This window comes from Gopherus flavomarginatus, chromosome 4 (assembly GCF_025201925.1).
Source record: "Gopherus flavomarginatus isolate rGopFla2 chromosome 4, rGopFla2.mat.asm, whole genome shotgun sequence".
NCBI classification, from domain to species: Eukaryota; Metazoa; Chordata; order Testudines; family Testudinidae; genus Gopherus; species Gopherus flavomarginatus.
The window spans coordinates 43,825,830-43,846,069 of record NC_066620.1 but is presented as its reverse complement, the minus strand read 5'-3'; the positions used below and the strand labels follow the sequence as shown (position 1 = coordinate 43,846,069).

General features: G+C 44.5%; 2 protein-coding genes across 2 annotated transcripts in view; both read left to right on the top strand.

Annotated features, from left to right (window-relative positions):
* The window catches only part of LOC127049826 (uncharacterized), a 459,120-nt gene that overhangs the window by 33,460 nt on the left and 405,420 nt on the right, over positions 1 to 20,240 (top strand). The gene's annotated exons all lie outside the window — the stretch shown is intronic.
* The window catches only part of PKDCC (protein kinase domain containing, cytoplasmic), a 48,448-nt gene continuing 45,496 nt past the window's right edge, over positions 17,289 to 20,240 (top strand). The window contains exon 1 of the mRNA XM_050951875.1: positions 17,289 to 18,153. Within this exon, the coding sequence (XP_050807832.1) occupies positions 17,470 to 18,153 (684 nt within the window). The 5' untranslated portion in view covers positions 17,289 to 17,469. The remainder of the gene's footprint in view (positions 18,154 to 20,240) is intronic.

Here is a 20,240-nt window from a genome sequence, read left to right as displayed (position 1 = left end):
ACATTCCTGATAGCAAGAACAATAATCTGTGTTCTGTGGTGAAAAATCTTTAGGAAATTGGAAGCAAGTAGATCATAACACGGGCATTTAGGAATCTGACAAGCACTGGGTGGGTGATGTTAGAGAGATTTTAATGAGAGTTACAGGTGCTCAGCACTTTTTAGGATCAGGTTCTTTCCCCTATGTTGGCACAGTAACAAAGATGGGTGTTTCTTGTAACACAACCCTGTAATATTTATTTAACTGGACTTAAATACAAACCAAAAAGGTGTCTATTCAAGCCTCTAGGTACCCAAACACGCTGTTAATACCACATTCAGATCTCAGCAGCATTAAAATAATCAATCCAATAGGAACCCAGCCAGCCACCTACTAAAACTCCTTCCCAATCCTTCAACATAATAAGGGGCCATTTTCTACATTTGCTTAACAGATGGGTTCTTCGGGTTTGTTGCCCCCCTGCTGCAGAAACAAAGTCACGCCAATGTATTTTATTGTAATTTCATTTTACAAAAGGTAATTATCCAAATGGAAACCTCAGGGGCAAATTTGTACATGAGGACTTTGTATCCCAAAGGCAACCCTTACGCAAACAGCCCCAGTCACTTAAATAAGACTAATCACATGTGTAAGGGAGTGACAGAAAGTATGAGCTCCCCTTACACCCCCGTGGGCTACTGCCTTGGTTCAAGTACACAGGAGTATGCAGGTACTTCTTGCTGGCTTATTTTGCCCGATCTTAGGCAGGTTGGTGGGGAATGGATAGAGCCTTGGCATTTCTATGCCTAGCAAGCACAGCTGAGTAGATATAGGCCAGTGACACATTTTTCCTCCCCACCCCACTGCCATTCTGAAGCAAGGAGGAGGAACTCTGATTCAGAAGTGTCCAGGGGTGAAAGTAATTTAAAGGACTTACCAGTACTCTGGAGTCCTGAGCAGGGAGCATGGCCTCAACCGGAAAAGGCAGAGCCTTTAAATTCCTCAGGCCCTTTAAATCACCCCCAGAGCTCCCAGCTGCAGAGGTGGCTGGGAGCCGCAAGGCTCAGGGGTAATTTAAAGGACCCGGGGCTCCTGCCACTACCACAGCAGAGCTCTGGGCCCTTTAAATCACCACCGGAGCCCTGACGCCACTACCCCAGGGCTCTGGCAGTGGGGCTCAGGAAGCCATTTAAGGAACCCAGGGCTCTGGCCCCTGCAGGGAGCCCTGGGCTCTTTAAATCAGCATCCAGTCTGGTCTGGCACAGTGTACTGGCTCTTGATGGTATGCCGTACTGGGCCGTACCGGCTTACTTTCACCTCTGGAAGTGTCTCTCAATCACAATGTCTCCTGGGGGCTACTCCTGGGGAAATGCAGCTTACACACCATCCCTAGCTCAGGGCTGGGCCTAAAGTCACAATCTAGCCCTAGAAGAATACATAAATTAAAGCTGCTTGTTTGCTTCTTAAATTCCCTTTACTGTCACTAGTAAATTGGTTCAATGTATGGTCCCATGAATAAATGTGCAAATAAGACTGACTGTTTTCATTTCAAATGGATCATTATTAAGGCTTCAAGCTGTCAATGAGACCAACGTAGGGAAACTTTATTATTAGCATTGAAAGGCTTCTGTGAATGTGTGAGCAGAATGGCTCATACCAGGGGATCAGTAATATGCTCCCAGTTGGCTTTTAATTCAGTTTAGCAAATCTGTAAGTGCTGAATGAAAAAGCAAGCTATAGAACCTGCAGCATATTTGTAAACTACAGCTGGCTGGAACGGTTAATGCCTGGGGGCCACATTTTTAAGTTCAAAGACAAACATTTATTTTTAATAGCGCAAATTAGTTGCACAGCCAATTTGTTTCCATGTACAGCCACATATTCGGACTTTTAACTGAAATGCATCAAAAGAAAATAACTTCCATTGACATTATGCAGTTTCCTAGAGAGTCAAATGCCTCTTAGTAAACATCAGCCCTCTGGGCCTGATCAAGGACACAGAGGTCAAAATTTTTACAAGTTAATATTTTCCAAGCCACACTAAAGACTTCCTATTGCCTGCCCAGTGTAAATTGTTTACAGCCTGCTCAGAAAAGGAGCTCCTGTTCCTTGCCTCTTGACTGATAAAAAAAAGTTCTCCCCAGAAACTTCCTCTGATGAATTTGTCCATAACACACTGTATTTTATTGTCTCTGGTCCTGAGTACATACATGGATGATCTCTGGTGAAGAAGTAGACAATAAATAATGTTTTTATAACATAGGACAGAGGACAGGCCTGCATATTGGACTTTATTAAGAAGGGATTGGCTGGGGTTTTGTTGTTGTTGAAGCTGATCAATGCGGTGAAGGAGACTTTCCTGATGCTGCTCCTAAGCTAACACACCAAAGGGCACAACTGTGAGGTAGAGTTTACATGCAATTTCAGATATTTTGCTTTGAGCTGGTTTGATTTTGCTTCTTCTAATCAGTGGTTTTGTTTTTGTTTCTGGATTTTTTTTTCAAAGTTAACTTTTAATAAATGGGAAAAAAACTATGCTGCACAATGTGGTACTGAGAACCATGTGTTCTGTGGTACAGAAAGATATGTTATGATTCTTATCTTCGTGAGACTATGAAAAAATAGCTCTTTGTCCTCAACCTCATTAAAAAGTTATTTAATAAAGAACTTGAAACCATTATCAATATTTACAAAAGAAATGCTCAAGAGTGGAGTTATGTATTTTGAAATTCACAGAAGGCTTAGTGCGTTGAAGCAACAATATATGTGATAGGAAGTATAGTTGACATTTTCCAAATATAGAAAACAGATGATGGAAGGTTTAATTTCTGTGAATTGGAGCAGTAGCTCATCTAGTAACCTCATGGGAATGTTTTCAGCTCAGCAGGGTGCTCAAAGAACAGAAAATTTCAAGCACTTGTGGAAAATTGGTTGAAACCTACATGATTTTTCTAAAATTTAAATATGACTCTGCTGTAAGAGTGAGACTAATTTTGGAACTGAAGAACTTTGGAAGTAAAAAGAATTTCCTGAATTCCACCACGTTTTTTTAAACTATCTGGATAAATCAGGCCAGGCTATTAAAATATATTTGGTGAATAATAAAGCACTTTATTAAACAATAGTTAAGACAGTCAGCTCTTTTATCTTAATGCTTGCTGTTGTGTATATTAGCTGATGCTACTATAGTTCAGAGATAAGTTGTAGTAAAAAAGACGATGACATATGGGTACTGCCACAATGCCAAGAGTACAAGGGTAACCTGAATTGCATCAAAAAAGGGCTAATAGAACTAATATGAGAAAGGGAATGAAAGAAAAGGCATAATTCTAGTCTCCTTTACATCGGCATGACTCAAGAGTAACTCCACTGAAGCCAATGGATTTATACCCAAGTAAAATAATTGTAAGTGAAATCAGAATCAGTCCCAGAGACTTTAAAGCCTGAATCAAATAACAACTCATCCTATTTCTCAGGCCTGAGGTATGATCTATATACAAAAATGTACATTCATTTTCATATGCATTTATTACAGTGGAGTGTGCAAGCTGGGCATTTGTGTATCCATGTGAATATTTAAACATCAAACAGCCATTTGTACACACAAATGCCTGATTTGTGAGTGCAATTTTGGTGAGTGTGCATCCAAATGTAGGCATGAAAATGCAAATGTCTTTTTCTGGACAGATCTTGAGTCTTTCTAAAAATAACTAGCTATAAAGGGCAGCAGTTTGTTTATATACTTTCTACCATGCTTGCCACATTTCCTTATCATGAGTGTACTTTACCACTTCAGATTTCTTACAACTTCAGAACAGTTCTTTATTGTTTAATAAGCCAAAGGGAGCTATAATGTGGATTTTTTTTAATAGCTATCCTGGACATTTATGTCTCTACTCTTGCCGGCTTTAAATTGTTCAGATTAGGAGCGCTGCTGGGTTGTGGGAGACAGAAATGGAGTCAGGAGCAGGACATAGCTCCAGGAACCAATAGTGCAATACTGGAGTAGCAAAGCCAATGAAGGCGCTCATTTTCTCTGAGTACTGTCGTGGGTTGCTAGAGTTACTGACTGGGTGGCACATTCAGTTGGTATTTTGGAGCTGATTTTGAAGCTCTTGTAGGATGAGTTCTAACTCAAGGATTCTCAACCTTTTTCTTTCAGAGCCCCTCCCCCCTACATGCTATAAAAACTTCACAGCCCACCTGTGCCACAACAACTGTTTTTCTGCATATAAAAGCCAGGGCCTGCATTAGGGGGGTAGCAAGCAGGGCAACTGCACAGGGCCCCACGCCGCAGGGGGCCCTGCAAAGCTAAGCTGCTCAAACTTCAGCGTTAACCCCCCGTGGCAGGGCTCAGGGCAGCGTGGCTTTGGCTTTCAGCCCTTGGCCCCAGTGAGTCTAATGCCAGCCCTGCTTGGAGGACCCCCGAAACCTGCTTATGGCCCCCCAAGGGGCCTTGGAACCCTGGTTGAGAGCTACTCTTCTAACCCATTCATCTGGAAAATGCCTGCATACTGGGGCAGGGGGGGAATCTAATACATTTGTAAACAAAGTGTTTGCTTTTATTTGATTTTGTATGTGAGTTTGGGGAGAGGTTACATTTTTCATAGGCTTTTTTTTATTGGCTTCAGGAAATAAATCAAATGTGTTGTCTATTCAGAGGAGAGGAGCCATGAAACAGCTTATATGTATTTGAAGGTATCTGTTTATCTAAGACACTTCTATAGCTTCCATTACCAGGACAATGGAGTGCCTCACAACAATTAATGCAATTATCCTCACAACATCCGTATGAATTAGATAGCAAAAAAGCAAGAAGTCCACAGTCCTCTGTTGTGCCCAGTCTCTGCCAGCTGGTAGCAGTTTGCAGTCTACCCAATGCAGAATGCTCCTGCCACACTCCTTCCCCATGGTCTACGCCACTGAGAATCCTCAGGAATGGAGATGCATGGGCTGTGAGGAGACAAGCAGCACTGGGTGATAATTAACAAAAAGGCAACCACTTAGTGGTGTTAGTTCAGGACAGTAAGGCATCTAGAGTGATCAAGCAGTGAGAGGAGGCAGCATTGCTTCCTGGTGCATTGGGGGGATGAGGGAGCAAGAGCGGAGTCACTTCCAGATCCAAGATCCAAGATCCAAGTTGCTGCCTCTGTGTCCATGAAACCTGAATATCAGGGTATGGTATAAACCACCAGATGTAGTGGTTTGTTCTGTCTTATCTAAGCACTGCAATTTTCCCTATGCCAGCACATGCGCTACCCACCACCTTCTTTTGATACCTCCTGGCCATTTGCAAAGGTTTGTCTTTTGGTGGCACCTAAAGAGGAAAGTGTCTCAAAAATAGAAACTCCAACAGTGTAGAAGACCCATTTAAAAGCATCCTTCTTAAGCTGGCTGGTGTCTCTATGTGTTTCACATCGTCAGTGCTCATTATGCTTACACTAGACAAGGGTTTGTCAACCCATGGATCAGGACCCAAAGTTGGGTCATCGGAATGTTTTGAAGGGTCAAGTGGCAGCTCGTGTGGCTCCCGTCCCACGGGCCTAGCTGGGCTCACCTCCCTGCTCCTGGCACTGCAACCTCTGGGGTCCCAGCACCATCATGATGATGGGAATCTGGGTAGGCCAAATTTGAGTGAGTGGCACTGCAACTCCATGAGTCAGGTTGCAACTCCACCCACACAAATATGGTTCAGTCAGAGCAGGCAGGATCAACCCTGAGCGACACTGCAACCCCAGAGGTTGCAAAGCCTGGAGGGGAGAGCCAAGCCCTGCCTGCCCCACAGCACTGTAGATGCAGGAACTGCCACTGTGGGGTGAGTGCTGGGCAGGACCCAACCCCTCCAAGTGGGCAGGACCCAACTGAAACCACCCCAGGGCCTCCATGCTCAGACTATTTACTGAGTTGTGACAGGCCATAAACATTTACAAATGGCTCCTGAGCCCCAAAAGTTTGAGAAACCCTGCATTAGATCATCACAGCTTGGAAGAGAAAATGAGTCTGCGGTAGTCTGAATAGTGTAATTTCTCATTATATCTCGACAATAGGGCTCAGTGGCCTGTGGTAAATAACTATGTGCTACCCCCATGAACATTCTACAGATGCTCAATCGCTGTCTCAATGGTTCCTTCCTTATTGGGTGTCAGGAGGCAAAAATAGTTGCGCATCAGGGCTCATGTGACAAAGCAAAGGCACATTAGTTTAAAACTTTTAATACTGGGCCAGATCCTCACAAGGTGTAAATTTCACAGCTCCATAATGAAGCCAATTTACACCAGCTGGATCTGGACCACTGCCTTTAAAGTACACCTCTGGTTATTAGTCTGCATGGATTTTCTAGAATTTCTTTATTTCAAAATGTGTTGCTAGTGAAATAGCTACAAGATCCATCATAGAGCAGGTGAAAAGTCTAAGATTTACAGGAGGGAATAAGGAGAGGCAGGATGGTCCAATGGCTAGAGCACTGACCTAGCAGACAGGAGACCTAGGTTGTTTTCCTGACTCTGCTGTGTGACCTCAGACAAGTCCTTTCACCACCTTGCCTCTGTTTCCCCTCTCAGTCCTTGTCTGTCTTGTCTACTTAAACCATGAGCCCTTTGGGGCAGGGACTGTCGCAGATGCTGTGTTTGCACAGCACTCCGTACAACGAGGCCCTGACATTGGCTGGGGCCTCTGGTTGCTCATGCAGAGTAATAAAAATAATAATAGAGATGAAAGAGGATGATTTTTCAAGTGATTTTTTGTTGTTTTAGAATAATTTACAGGCCAGGTCAAGCCAGTTTTAACTCTGTCTTTCTGAGTTGCTTTTGTTTTCAAGAACAGTATCCTTGGAAATGACCCATTGGTTAAAAACGTAATCATAAATCTCTGTGGAAAACAACAGTTCAAACGGCCAGGGATTATTGTTGCCTTCATTTGTCCATTTGAGTGAGGAAGTGGGGGAAGGGAAAGTGAGGGACAGAGAGCATCAGCAGTAATAAGATTACTGAATTAAACAGTCCCTTTAAAAACTATTGTCCTAGATTATCAAGCCAAAAACCAATAATACTTCAATTGCTGAACTATATTTTTTTGTATCACGCACAAATCTACAGTATACAAAGAGCATTAGTGCTTATGAAAGTATATGACTATACCACTCACAGCTATCAGGATTAGCAAGACAAAGCCATATTACACAGTGACACAAATACCACAAAAATTACCATAATTAAACCTTTGGAAAAACCAGTAATATTCAGAACTAACCCAAAATCTCAATAGCAGTGAGTGCAGTCCTCATCACCCTATGTGTTTAGTTGAATATTTTCTTTTCTACAAGTTACTACTGTTATTTATGTATTTACTATTTGTGATACAGCTGTGTCTAGAGGCCCCAGCCAGGTAAGCTCTGCTGCACTAGGTGTCATACAGACATAGAGTAAAAATCTCTGTCTCAAAGAGCCTAATTTAAGCAGTATGGCAGACTGCTCCCAAATCATTCCCAAAAGCCTGAATACATGCATTTTGAGATACTCATGAAACATGAGACTGGATGGCAGGAGGTGATCACTCAATAATTCCCCAATTCTGTTCATTCCTCCTAAAGCATCTGGCACCTCCCACTATTGGAAGACAGGCTACTGTGCTAGATGGATCAGTGGTCTGCCCCAGTATGGCCATTCTTATATTCATATGCTTTAGAGGCTTTGGCATGGTGGAGAGGGAGAAGCTCCCATGGAAACACACTGCTGCTTGTAAAGAAAACTGCTGGGAGATTTCATGATGACTGTTTCCACAAACTGTCAGAGGAGCATGCCAGGTAGGTGTTCAGCCCTATTGACATAGCATGGGAAACATTGCTGCATCTGGACAGGCAGGGGCTGGGAAAAATGATTTAGAGGCAGCGAAGGTATGTCTGGATATCCTGCTTCAAAGCCATGTGATCTGGCAGATCTCTCTGGTCCGTGCTTATGTCAGGACATGCTCAGTTCCTCTTATCAGGGCTGCTCAGGTTGGGCAGGGGGAGGGGGGCAGGCAGAGATGAGCCATTTGCCCTGGACCTCTCATTTGAGAGAGCCCTGAAACCGAGTGGCATTGCGACCTGGCACATGGGGTTTCAAGTTTGGCCCAGCCACTCCTCCGTCATGATGGAGAGGCGGCCAGGACAAATTTGAGTGAGTGGTGTAGTGATCCCATCCACCAGATCACACAATGCCTGGAATGGGGAGACAGGCTTCCTCTGTGGGACAGAAGACACCACTGTGGCAATGCCTGGGGGGGGAGGAGCAAGAAGGGTCACATGCCCCTCCCTAGACATCAAGGGAGCACACATTCAGCAGAAAGGAGCAGAACTTCGGGCTGGCATGGTTGTACTGCCCCCAGCCCTGCCCCCAGCTCTTCCACGCAGCTGTGTCTCCTGGGGTCTGTATAGTCCCACTGGAGGACATGGCTGGGGGCAGTACTGGTACAGCTGCGCCAGACAAGAGAGCTGGAGGCTATACAGCCTTGCCGGAGGAAATGCCGGCATGGGGCCACCCTCCTTTCACCCGAAATCAGTACCCTGCACAGCGGGAGGACATAGGGCTCCCCCCTAGGTAATGTGGGATGAGGAGGGGACGGGGAGAGCACAGGGGCCCAGGCTGGGGGCAGGGCAGGGAGGAGTCATGTTGGGGGTCACATGGGGAGGTCCCATACCTCCCTCTAGCTGGTGCCCCCCTTGTATCCCTCACATAAGTCACGCATTTCCGATTTTGCCCCAAACCTCCAAAAATCTCTTTGTGGTCCAACTTCTTATATTTCTCTGCCAATCCTTTAGTGCCAGGGGAACAATACAATGCTACAGTAGCTCTTCAAAGACTGTTTGCATTTTTTGCTGCCTGCATATTTTTGCATATGGTCCCATCATTTTATTAAAATCCTATTGAAGTACCTCAGAAACCTGCTCTTGACCTAACTCACATCATTTTTTTATTGACATCAAATTTTGCCACTTCACTGTTCACTCTGTCTTCTATTTTAATAATAAAGTATTAAACAATATTGGTCCTAGTTCTGATCTCTAGGGCACCACACCATTAATCTCTTTCAAGGCTTAGAATTGGCCATTTATTCCATGGCCATTTATAACTAGATTTTAATCCATGACAGAACTTTACCTCTCACTCTGTGGTTACCAAGTTTCCTTAATAGCCTCTTGTAAGAGAGTTTATCAAAAGGCTTTTGAATGTCTAAATAAATTATATCCTTTGGTTCTCCTTTACCCACTATTTTATTAACTCTTAGAATTGTAAAAGGTTAGACAGGCAAGATTTATTCTTATAGCAGGTATGTTGCTTTGTCCTGATTTGTTACTTTTCTAGGCATTTTATATTTCTCTCTAGATTGTAAACACCTCACAGCAGCAACTGTCTGTATTTTGTGTCTTGGACCTATACCAAGTATACTGTCAATGTTTAACTAATAACAACAGTTCATGTAATATATTAGTGACTTAATCAACTACCTTCTTGTAATGAAGTAAAGTTTATTAGTCTATAATTTCCAGGGGGATGCAGGCACTCTTTCTCTGTCTAGGTACTTATAGGACCTCTATCACTGTAATACCTGAGTCCCTCACAAACATTAATGCATTTATCCTCACAACAGCTCTGTGAGACAGGGAAGCATTTACATCATTTTACAAATGGGGAACTGAAACAGAGAGTTCCCCTTTAGAACTGTATGGAAATATAGATATGCTGTAAGTCACCAACCATTTAACCCACTCCCCAGATAAGAACTGTGTACACAGCAAGAGAAGAATCATCACAATTCCTAAAGTGAACATGATAAGTGACTGCTCCCAAATCTCTTTCCTCCAAACCCTTTTGATCTAAAATTAAATTTTCTGTTGGAAAAGTCCTGAAGGGTACCTCCAAAACAGGCAGAGTCCAAGCCTTCCTTTTTTGCAACTTTCTATGCCAGAGGGATTCTGCTGGCTCGGCTAGTGACCATTTATTTTGGATTCTCAGCACATTTTCAGCCTTTCATTATGCATTTTTTGCTCTAGCCAGAACTAATAAAATTGGCTTCCTCTGAGCTTGTTTCAAATATACAGTACATGAGAGCAGGTTTACAGAGAAAGTGGCCAAATGAAATCATGTCTAACGTGACTGTGTAAGGCACTGTATAATTTACTTCAGACTGTCCTATAGGGTAAAGCCCAGAAAATAGTGCAGAAAGACTGTATAAAATATATCTGAATATAACCACCTCAACTCTATGCTTGCTCCCTCCTACTAGCCTGAGAAAAGGAAGAGATATTGCATGCCTGAAGGCTGTCAAATCTGGGCTCTGGCAACAAAGGAATGGGAGAGCATTCCAACACTGAGGACTCTCACAACAGAGAAGGTTGCAGGCTCTTGGAGCCAGATTTCCAAAAGTGTACAGCCCCCACAAGTGAGGATGGATTTTCAGAAAAGCTCAACTCCCATTCAGACACCAGAATACGTGTTTACATATTCGAATGATACACCTGAAAGTGTCACCTTGGGAGCTGTTGGGTGCTGAGGGCTTTTAAAATCCCCCTCTTACTCAAGTTCCTCAGTGGGAGCTGAGCTCCTTTGAAACTATGTCCCCATTTGTGGGTACTGTCGGGGCTCTTGAAAATCAGGCCCCGAATTTTTTTTTTAAATCTGGAATTTGGTCTTCTGGAGCTTCATTCAAAGTCCAATGGCAAAAGTTCCTTCCTTCCTAAATTCCTAACTGCCTTTTTGTGAGTGTGTTTGTATGTGTGTGTTAAACTTCGTTAAAAATGGCTAGCTACTGAGAAATGTTAGCTTTGCAAAGGAATTCTTAATTCACTATACAGTCCACTACGAAGCTTATAGTGATGTATCATAGTTCATTCCACAAATGCTTATGTTGTGAACACAGCCCAAAAGTTAGCACAAGTGTAGGACAGAAAATGTTTATGCAAACTTTTGAGTCTAGCAGATAGAAGGCATCTAAACTTTTATTTCTCATTCCAAGTCACTGGAACACAAATTTTTTCTTAGGCTCAGCCCTCCAAGACTGCTATGGTTCCTGGAGCAACCAAGTGATTTCCCCAAGGAGCAGTCAATACATTTCCACAATCTTAATCTTATTTAGCATGGTAGCATGGTTTTAATTTTTCTGTGTTTGATCCCACAGCCTTAGGAATATTGATAGAAATAGGAACTGTTAAGATCAAATAAAGAGCAGTCTTCTGTAAATAAAAGAATAAACTGCAGCTTTTAGCCTTTCTGCAATGTTCAATCTTTTCCAAGTGTGCTGTAGAGATAAAAGGCTAGCATGTGAGCAGAACTGTCAGCAAATGCCTGAGCCTGTGATGCCTTCTGCATTCACTGTTGCAAAAGTTTTGGTTATAGAGAACAGATAAAATCTATTCAGAATTTTCTTGGTGGGGAAAAAAAATCTTCCTCAGAACATAAAAAATGTTTTGTCTGCCTAGTTTTAATGCAGATTTATGAATTTCTGTTTCACCTAAATCAAACCCTTCCCCCTTGGCTTCCACTGAGCCCTGAAGTGTCAAGAAGTATGTTTGCTGTCCCCTGCAGCTCATTGTTGACTTTAGTCAGTAGCTTTGTTTATAAATCCTTGTTGATTTTTCTCCCTGCATAGTTTAATTAGGTAGACTATAGACAGCTGGTCTCAGCATACTCTTGATTCCTAGATTGTGTTTTTAACAACACTCCCAGTTTATGTAGCATAGGTACTATGCAATAATCAGTGACAGGCCTAGAATGGGCTGTAATGAGAAACATCGAATAAGTTTTCTGCCTTTTGAAATCTGTCTCTTAACATCAAAGTGTTCCACAGAAGTCCTCTTCCAGAGTCTGCTTCCATATCTAAATGAGTGATGTATTTCATGGTGTCTGTCGGGAATGATATAATGAAGAAAACTGGCTTTGAGAGAGGCCTGATTTAAAAAACAGCTGGCCCACTTGAATGTGTTTGGAAGCATCTGTTTGCAGTTGTATTTTTTCCTGTAAACTTAATAAACAAGGCACAAGCTAATGTCAGATATTACACTGAACATGCATGCACCAACAACCCACTGTCAGACCCAAACAAATTATGTGCTTGCAAAGTTGTCTGCAACAATACATCCAGGAAAGCAAGGCAATAAACTCATTTTGCGGGCGCTGTTAGAATTTCACTATGCTTACTATTCAAAGGTATTAATGTTCCCTGCTTTAAACAAGTTCTCCCAGCATAACTAAACCTTTGAGGCAGAATATGAGCGGTGATGTAAACTTAAAGGACTGATCACAAGGTCTGAAACAAACTAGCAGCAAAGAATCCTGTGGCACCTTATACACTAAGGGTATGTCTACATCTACCATTTTGCAGCGCTGGTTGTTACAGCTGTATTAGTACAGCTGTATAGGGCCAGCGCTGCAGAGTGGCCACACTTACAGCAACCAGCGCTGCAAGTGATGTTAGATGTGGCCACGCTGCAGCGCTGTTGCACACCGCGGGGAAGGAGACCTGCTTGGAGGGGGGGTCGGGGAACGCCAGAGCACACCGCGGGGAAGGAGACCTGCTTGGAGGGGGGGTCGGGGAACACCAGAGCAAACCGCGGGGAAGGAGACCTGCTTGGAGGGGGGGTCGGGGAACACCAGAGCACACCGTGGAGAAGGAGACCTGCTTGGAGGGGGGGTCGTGGAACGCCAGAGCACACCGCAGGGAAGGAGACCTGCTTGGAGGGGGGGTCGGGGAACGCCAGAGCACACCGCGGGGAAGGAGACCTGCTTGGAGGGGGGGTCGGGGAATGCCAGAGCACACCGCGGGGATACCTGCTTATTCCACGGAGGTCAACAAAAACGCTGGTGAGTGTCACCAGCGCTGGATCCTCTACACCCGAGGCTCGACCGGGTGTACGGCCAGCGCTGCAAACAAGGAGTTGCAGCGCTGGTAATGCCCTGCAGGTGTGTACACATCCTAAGTTGCAGCGCTGTAACCCCCTCACCAGCGCTGCAACTTTGTAGTGTAGACAAGGCCTAACAGACGTTTTGGAGCATGAGCTTTCATGGGTGAATACTCACTTCGTCAGATGCATGCACCCACGTATTCACCCACGAAAGCTCATGCTCCAAAACATCTGTTAGTCTATAAGGTGCCACAGGATTCTTTGCTGCTTTTACAGATCCAGACTGACAGGGCTACCCCTCTGATACTTGAAACAAGCTAGTAATTCACATCCAGGAAAGCAAAAGCACTGAGGGTGAGAAAATGACTCGGGTGAGGTGCTGAGACAAAGTCTAAATGTGTGTGTGTGTTTAGGGAGGCAAGAAGGAAGAGAATCTGGATACTCCCTATCCCCCTCTTTCTGGCTGCTATCCGGTGAAATTGTTTAAATCAGCCTTAATAATGAGAAGCAGTCAAAAGTTCATTTTTGTTCCCAGCAGGAGGCCCTTGCAGAAGACCAGGCAGGACCAACCCTTCTCCCCTACAGGCAGATTTACATTCCTCCCCCCAAACCACCCACAGGTAATATTGTAATGCAAAGTACCTGGCTAAACAAGCTTCCCTTCCCTCCCTTTCAATGAGGCAGTGTTTGGCCTATTATCTGATAGAAATCTTCCAGAGGGAGGAGGCTGAATTGTGAACTCTCAGGGGTTTTCCGTTGCTTGTCCGTGAAGTTCGATAATCCCGCGCTAAATGGTTTGTGCGATTCAAACGTGAGGCTGGTAAATAGTTATTAGGTGTCTGCAAAGAACGCGAGCGATCCGGGGAAAGCTCTAAATTAGAACCCTGGAGAAGACAGGGCTGCTGGGGGGATGGGGGTGAGGAGATGGAGAACCGTGAAGTAACCTGGCCCACTGATTCCATAGTGCAGTTTGAAGAGACTGGCCGATGTACTGTAATTAAAGCGAACTGCCTGGGAAAGGCATTGGACTGAACAGGCAGTGTCGGTGTTTCTCTCCCTCAGATCACAGCACTTAAATCCATTCCCAAGCATTTGGGGGTGAATTAAGACTGTAGCAGTGATTCTTGACAGGAGCAAAAATAAAACTGCATCCCAGAGCTGGAGAAGTAATGATTTTAAAAGATCAGCTGGAAATCGGTTTCCCGAGTCTGAAAGCATTTCCATCCTAGGGGAAGGTACCGCCTCAGTCGTAGCAAGCAATGGGGCTGGATCCTTTCTACAGTGAAGTCGAAATAGCTATGAACTTTAGAAGATGATCTGCTCCAATAGGTTTGCCTTAGTAGTTCAGTGTTTTCTCCTGTAAAAGAGATTAATCTGTAACGTTAAAATCCCAGGAAAACAAAGTATTTAGCCCTGCCCTCTTAAATCTCACTATTTTCACCGGACAGAGTCTGTCGAGGCCCTTGAATGTTACTGGGCAAATTATAAACCCAAATAAACCTGAGATGGTACAATTAGCATATACAGGGCTTCCTTCTGCTCTTCCTTTCTCCAGTTTCATAAACGCTCCAACTTTACCCATGTACTTACGTCTTTGGAATAAATGGGAAACATTGATTAAAATCAAACATATCAGAAAACCGCATAAAAATAGATATTTAAAATATTTCTGGAGGAATGGGAATTATTTCCCCATACAGCTCCGGGAGAGTCTTTTATTTCTGCTGTAGAGTGGGTCAGAGACTTGACATTGTGGTGAGAGATCTTTGATTGGTGATTGCTCAGTGGTTACCTGATCCGGAATGTAGATAGGGCCAGGTACGCGCACGAGTGTCGTTTGTATTATTCATTGCAATAAATTAGCCCCCAGATCGAGCATTATATAGCATCGGAGGCAGGTGTGGCTGACAGATCGGAGTGGGAAGGCCCTGCATTAACCCAGGTACAATATATTTAGTCGTATGCGAGTTTCAGATGCCTAGTATTGTAATGTAATGTAATAAAAAGGAATGGATCCGAAGGTGCTGGTCGCCCGCACATCCCATTGAAATCAACGGGAGCGGCAGGCGTTCAGCGCCTTTGAACATAGGCCAAATCGTTATTATCAGAGTTATGTTGCCAGACATTATCATGGGCCAAATTCTGCCCTCATTTACACGACTGGGAGCAGGCTGTGGTATCACTAAGGAGAGAATTTTGTCCGGGATGACAATCAGATGAGAATGGAAAGAATAAGAAATAAGATGCATCACGCACCGTTGGGGTGTTTTATGTCTTGTTACTTGCCATCCAGCTACACAAAGCTTCACCCCGTTGTTGTGTGCGGCAATGAGCTTGCCGCCGACTGAGGGTGTGTTGCTGGTTGAGCATTCAGTTGCAAAGAACAGTAGGTGGCGCTTAGCTGATAGAGTATTTTTCTCTGGCTTTTGCATGCGATCTCCTCCCAGTCTCCTTACACAGCTCGGTTCTGCTCACATATAAAGGCTGCAATGGCCACAAAGCTAACGGGACAGTATGGCATGAGAACACCGCGAGGCGTTCAGGAAATGTGCTGCAGGCTGCTTAATGGCTTGTTAGAACCACACCTATTTCAGACAAGGTCTCTTTACTGGTAATTTATTGTCCTCATTCTGAGGCTCTCATCATGTTTGACATTAACTCTTCCATTTGCTCTTGGTATTATGTTTCAAGCCTGACTGTACAGCCACTATTGAAATATGCCAAAATTAGGTCTCATTAAAAGCCATTTGATCTGCTAGCTGCTTCTCATAAACTTGTAATTCACCCTCAGGACAGTTTTATTACAAGTGACAGGCGGTTCTTAGTTAAACCAGTGATTGAAAAGATTACATTGTAAACGTAAACTGAATCTTTTAAACTCTCCCGATTATCTTGACTATATAGGCCTCTTATTAATGTACCATGTCTCTTGAAAACAGTATTCTTTATGAGTCAGCATGCAATCATAGACTCAGTGTCACGTGTAAGACATGCAACAAAAATGGACAAACAACAGGCTTTGGATTTTGACTAATTACAAGCCAAAGTATATTGCTTTACTTTCTACTGTCACCGAAAATAAATGCTTTCAAGCATCGGGCACGCGCGCCTGTGAGGGTAAACGGAATGTTTGTAGCCGATGTGTATTACCTAAATGACTCGTGCTTTAAATGATCCCCTTTCTTTATTGGAAATGGTTCTTCTTTTTGCGTCCCGGTGAACTTTAGCTGGCAGTCCCCCCCTAGCTCTTTATGGCTTTTCTTTTGTTGATGTGCTTTTCTTTGTGACGTTTTTTGGGCCGATTGTATTTGTTAATTAGTTGCTAACAGCATCGTAATGTGGGCTTGATGGATAACCATGTCATTAGCACTCACCCCTGCAATTCACATCTCCAGCAGGGCAGGGGCTACCCCATGTTGAGACCATGATTTGTAGATCTAGTCTAGAGTAACACAGCTAACCTATCTCCTTCGTTGCTTTCAGTTTCCATCTCGAAATCACAGCCCGCTCTTCTTATGTTATCAGTAAACTTATGATAAGCCGCAGTTTGATCCAGCCAGAGCACACAAGGCCATTACTACTTCCTGGGTAACACTGTACCATTTTATTGCGTTGAGAGAGAAAATATATACACCACCTCACGCAAATATAATTAATTAGATGTTATTTATCTTAAGCGGATTGTTTTTTTTGTAAGGTAACCAACTGCAAGAAAATATGTGGCAAAATCTTCCCTTTGTGTGCTCATCCTCACTTTTGTGTTCGTGTGCTTGCTGCTTTCTGAGCTCTCCAGCACTGGCTTCTCATTCGTAAAACGCTTTCCAGCATGTGACTGGTGTGAGGCCAGTTCAGCCAGCGCTGTCAAACTGGGAGAATGCGAACAAGTGATCTTGAACAAATCATTATGGGTGAGATTTGAAACGTCTCGTTCAAACATAAACACACACTGGGGGGTGGGAGGTGAGATAAGCCTTCATCACTAGATTTTACTAATGAATCTCAAAATGAAGGCGCCTCCCTCCCACAGAAGCAAGTAGCCGCTGGCAGTTCTGGTTCAGCTAAACCTGCCTCCTCTAGCTGCGAGGCTCCTGCCAGAAAAGTGACTTCACTAATGCTACCCCTACCCCGGCCCCCGGGCGTGTGAGCTTGTGTCGGGCACTGCCGGCCGGCCCAGCGCGCTCCCCACTCAGCAGAGCACACCGTTATCATCTCGGTGGGCCCCGCCTATTGCCTGGCTGTGCACGGGAGCTGCGGCTGAGCCTGGGAGTTGTAGTCCTGACTTCCCGGCTATCACACGGCGGTGGGGAGCGTCATCCGAGAGACTACGTTTCCCAGGGCCCCCTGCTGCTCCGCCGGTCCACGGGCAGAGCCGGACTGTCAATCAGGGGACGTCAGCGAGCGGAGAGCGCTCAGGATTATTATCCTCCCCCCCGCCTCCGGGTCCTTCTGATAATCCGCGCTCCAGAAGCTCATGAGCAGGGAGGCAAGTGTCAGGCTGATGTGCCTGAGCGGGGCGAGGGCCGGCGGGGCCACGTGAAGAGGCTGCGGTCCCGGGGAGCCTTTTCCGCCCAAACCTGAGCCCTGGGGGAGAGGGGAGAGGCTGGGGCGCTGCGATGAGGCGCAGAAAGATCGCGGTGGCCGCCGGCTGCTGCCTCTCCTTCTTCCTGGGCACTTTGCTCAACGTGTTCTTCATCCCGGGCTTTGATCCTCACCACCAGCAGCAGCCGCGGCGCGGGGTCACCCCGGCTTTTGCGGGCTCACCTTTGTACTGGCCGGGGGAGGACCGCGAGAGCCAGCGCTTGGAGTTAGCCCGGCAGATCAGGGAGCGCTACGAGGAGCTGGTCCGCTACCAGAAGCACCAGGCGCCCGCGGCTGCTGCCCGGCGGCTGGTGAGACCGCTGGAGCGCCGGCTGATGGACCTTGCCCAGCAGCGGACCTCCTCGGAGCAGACCCTTCGGCTGGAGAAGGGGAAAGCGCCGCAGGCTGACAGCCGCGCGGGCTCCTATCCCGAAGCCAAAGTAGACCTGGCTCTGAACCCCCCTCTGCTGGGGTGTCGAGACATCCACAATGTCACCAGCCTGCACTACTTGGGCTCCGGCTACACCAAAGCTGTCTACAAGGTCGTCCTGAACCGCACGCTGGCCGTGGCGCTGAAATCGGTGGATTTTGGGGGGCACGACATCGAGAACTGCGTGAAGCAATACGCGGCGTTAGAAGCTTGCTACCGGCTCGCCTCCTACAAAATCGTCAAGGAGATGATCCTCCTGCAAAGGCTGCAGCACGCCAACATCCTCCAGGTAAGCCCAGTGGGCTGGGGCGCTCAGGCGCTGGTGCCGTGGGGGAGGATTGGGCTCTTTGAAAGGAATTACAGGTAGCTTTTGCAGATCGGATGGACGTGGCACGGTAGACAATGGTCATCTTTAGGTAGGGTTTCCTTCAAAATGCCTGGGCTTGTACCAAACAGCGAGTGAAAACCAGCCGACGTGTACAGATAGAATGTGGAAAAATGTGTCAAGGGTTTATTTCTCAGCACAGGCAACCTGTTGGCGCTCTTCGCACCAAGGGAATAAAAGTATGTAGTAACCGCACAAAGGAGTGTATATAGGGTGGAGCTGATTCTGATTGCATTTGTGATCTGTATGAAAGAACTAGAAAGCTTTGATCTTGATATATCTATAACGCTGCGGTTCCTGACCTTGCATCCCGAGTGATTATAGTACAGCGAATAAATAGTATGTGACTATCACTAATGTCAGCCCAATGGGTCGAAAAATGTCATCTTGCGATAACAAGCCTCCCTCTAAATACAAACGTAACATTCTTTGGACAAGTATAGTTATAACATCCTTTTAGACTAATGTTTATCGAGTCAAATACGTCACTTCAGTTAATGTTTTCTAAAGATTTGTAGATATTAGTTCATCACCATTCAAATTTTATATACACAAAATCCCTTCTGATATATCATCTACACAGATCTATAGTTTCTGCTCTTTTCTAACAGCTCTTTACTTTTAATACTGAGAAGACAGGAAAGCTTTATACACAAACAGGTTTAACAGACATACATGTACAACTAAAGATACTGACATTCTTTCTGAAGTGATTCGTTCTGCCAGATTTACCGTGGCCTGTATACCAAAGAGGTAAGGAAAGATTAGGAATATTATACATTTTTATTCTGCTAATTGGTGCAGAAGTAATGTCATTATGGGACAAGGCTATAGCTGCGCCTGGCCTAGTAGCCTTTTCTGAATGTTCTTTCACCTAAGAAAAAATAAAATTGTGATATTGGAAAGCAAAGGAAGCGTAAGAAGATATAAACTCCCTCAAAATACGTACAATAAAATGCTGTCAATACAAACAACTCCCCTTCCCCCCGAATATTATGGGAATGGAAATGTGATTGTTCCTCACCTGGCACTGTGAGGGTTATTGTGTATTTTATCTTAAATACACGGAATCCTGGCAAATGGAAGATTAGAAGGAGTATGAACTGTAACAGGGCTCAGTATTAGTCTTACTGTACACGGACATTACTCCACTTGCCAGAAATGTTGCATCGTGCGACTGTTACACGTCCACATTAATTTCAACGTGCCCATTTGGATTGAAATTCCTGTTGAATTTCGCACAGTGTGTGGAGCGTTGATGAAAAATAAAACAATATTAGAACGTGCATTCCCCGTAGCTACTTTTTAAAAGAAATCAAATAGGCAGATTTTGATTTCTTCGGTAGCAAAAGGTACCAATTTTCCCATAAGAACTAAAGGTCTAAATGAACAGAACGGTCTCATACACTGGAAGTCTAGGAAAGGCCAGATGCCAGTTTAATAATGAGTACATGCGAAAAGTGGGTTTGGGAAGTCAATTTCTTTCTTGCTTTCCTGGGATAAAACTGGAGAAAACATTTTTTGTAGCTCTAGAATAAAAAATCAACAACCAACTAAATAAAGCGTTTGCTAATTATTGCGTCCCTGCTGCCAGGTATAACTGCTGTATAACACATAATGAAAACAAGTTAAACAACATCTCGAACGTTACACTACAACTTCTGTTAGAGGTTTTCAGTTACTCCATATGATGTAATACACCCTCATAGGAAGAAATTCAAACTAATCACTGTAGTGCAGACTAGGATATCGATAATAGCTTGACAGTAGGAAATAAACTCAATTTTTAAACATTGGTTTTCCAGATTTTTTTCTTATTCCGTAGAACGCAATCCAGTGTTTCTATAAGTTAGCAAAACTGATGATTTATATTAAACATGTTAAAATTGCAGTGTCTCTGGTTTCCTCGGTGGGTTTTAATGATCGTGCTGTATTCCTTTCACATGTTATTGGAATAGATACTTTCATTGTATGCAGAGCATAATTTGGAA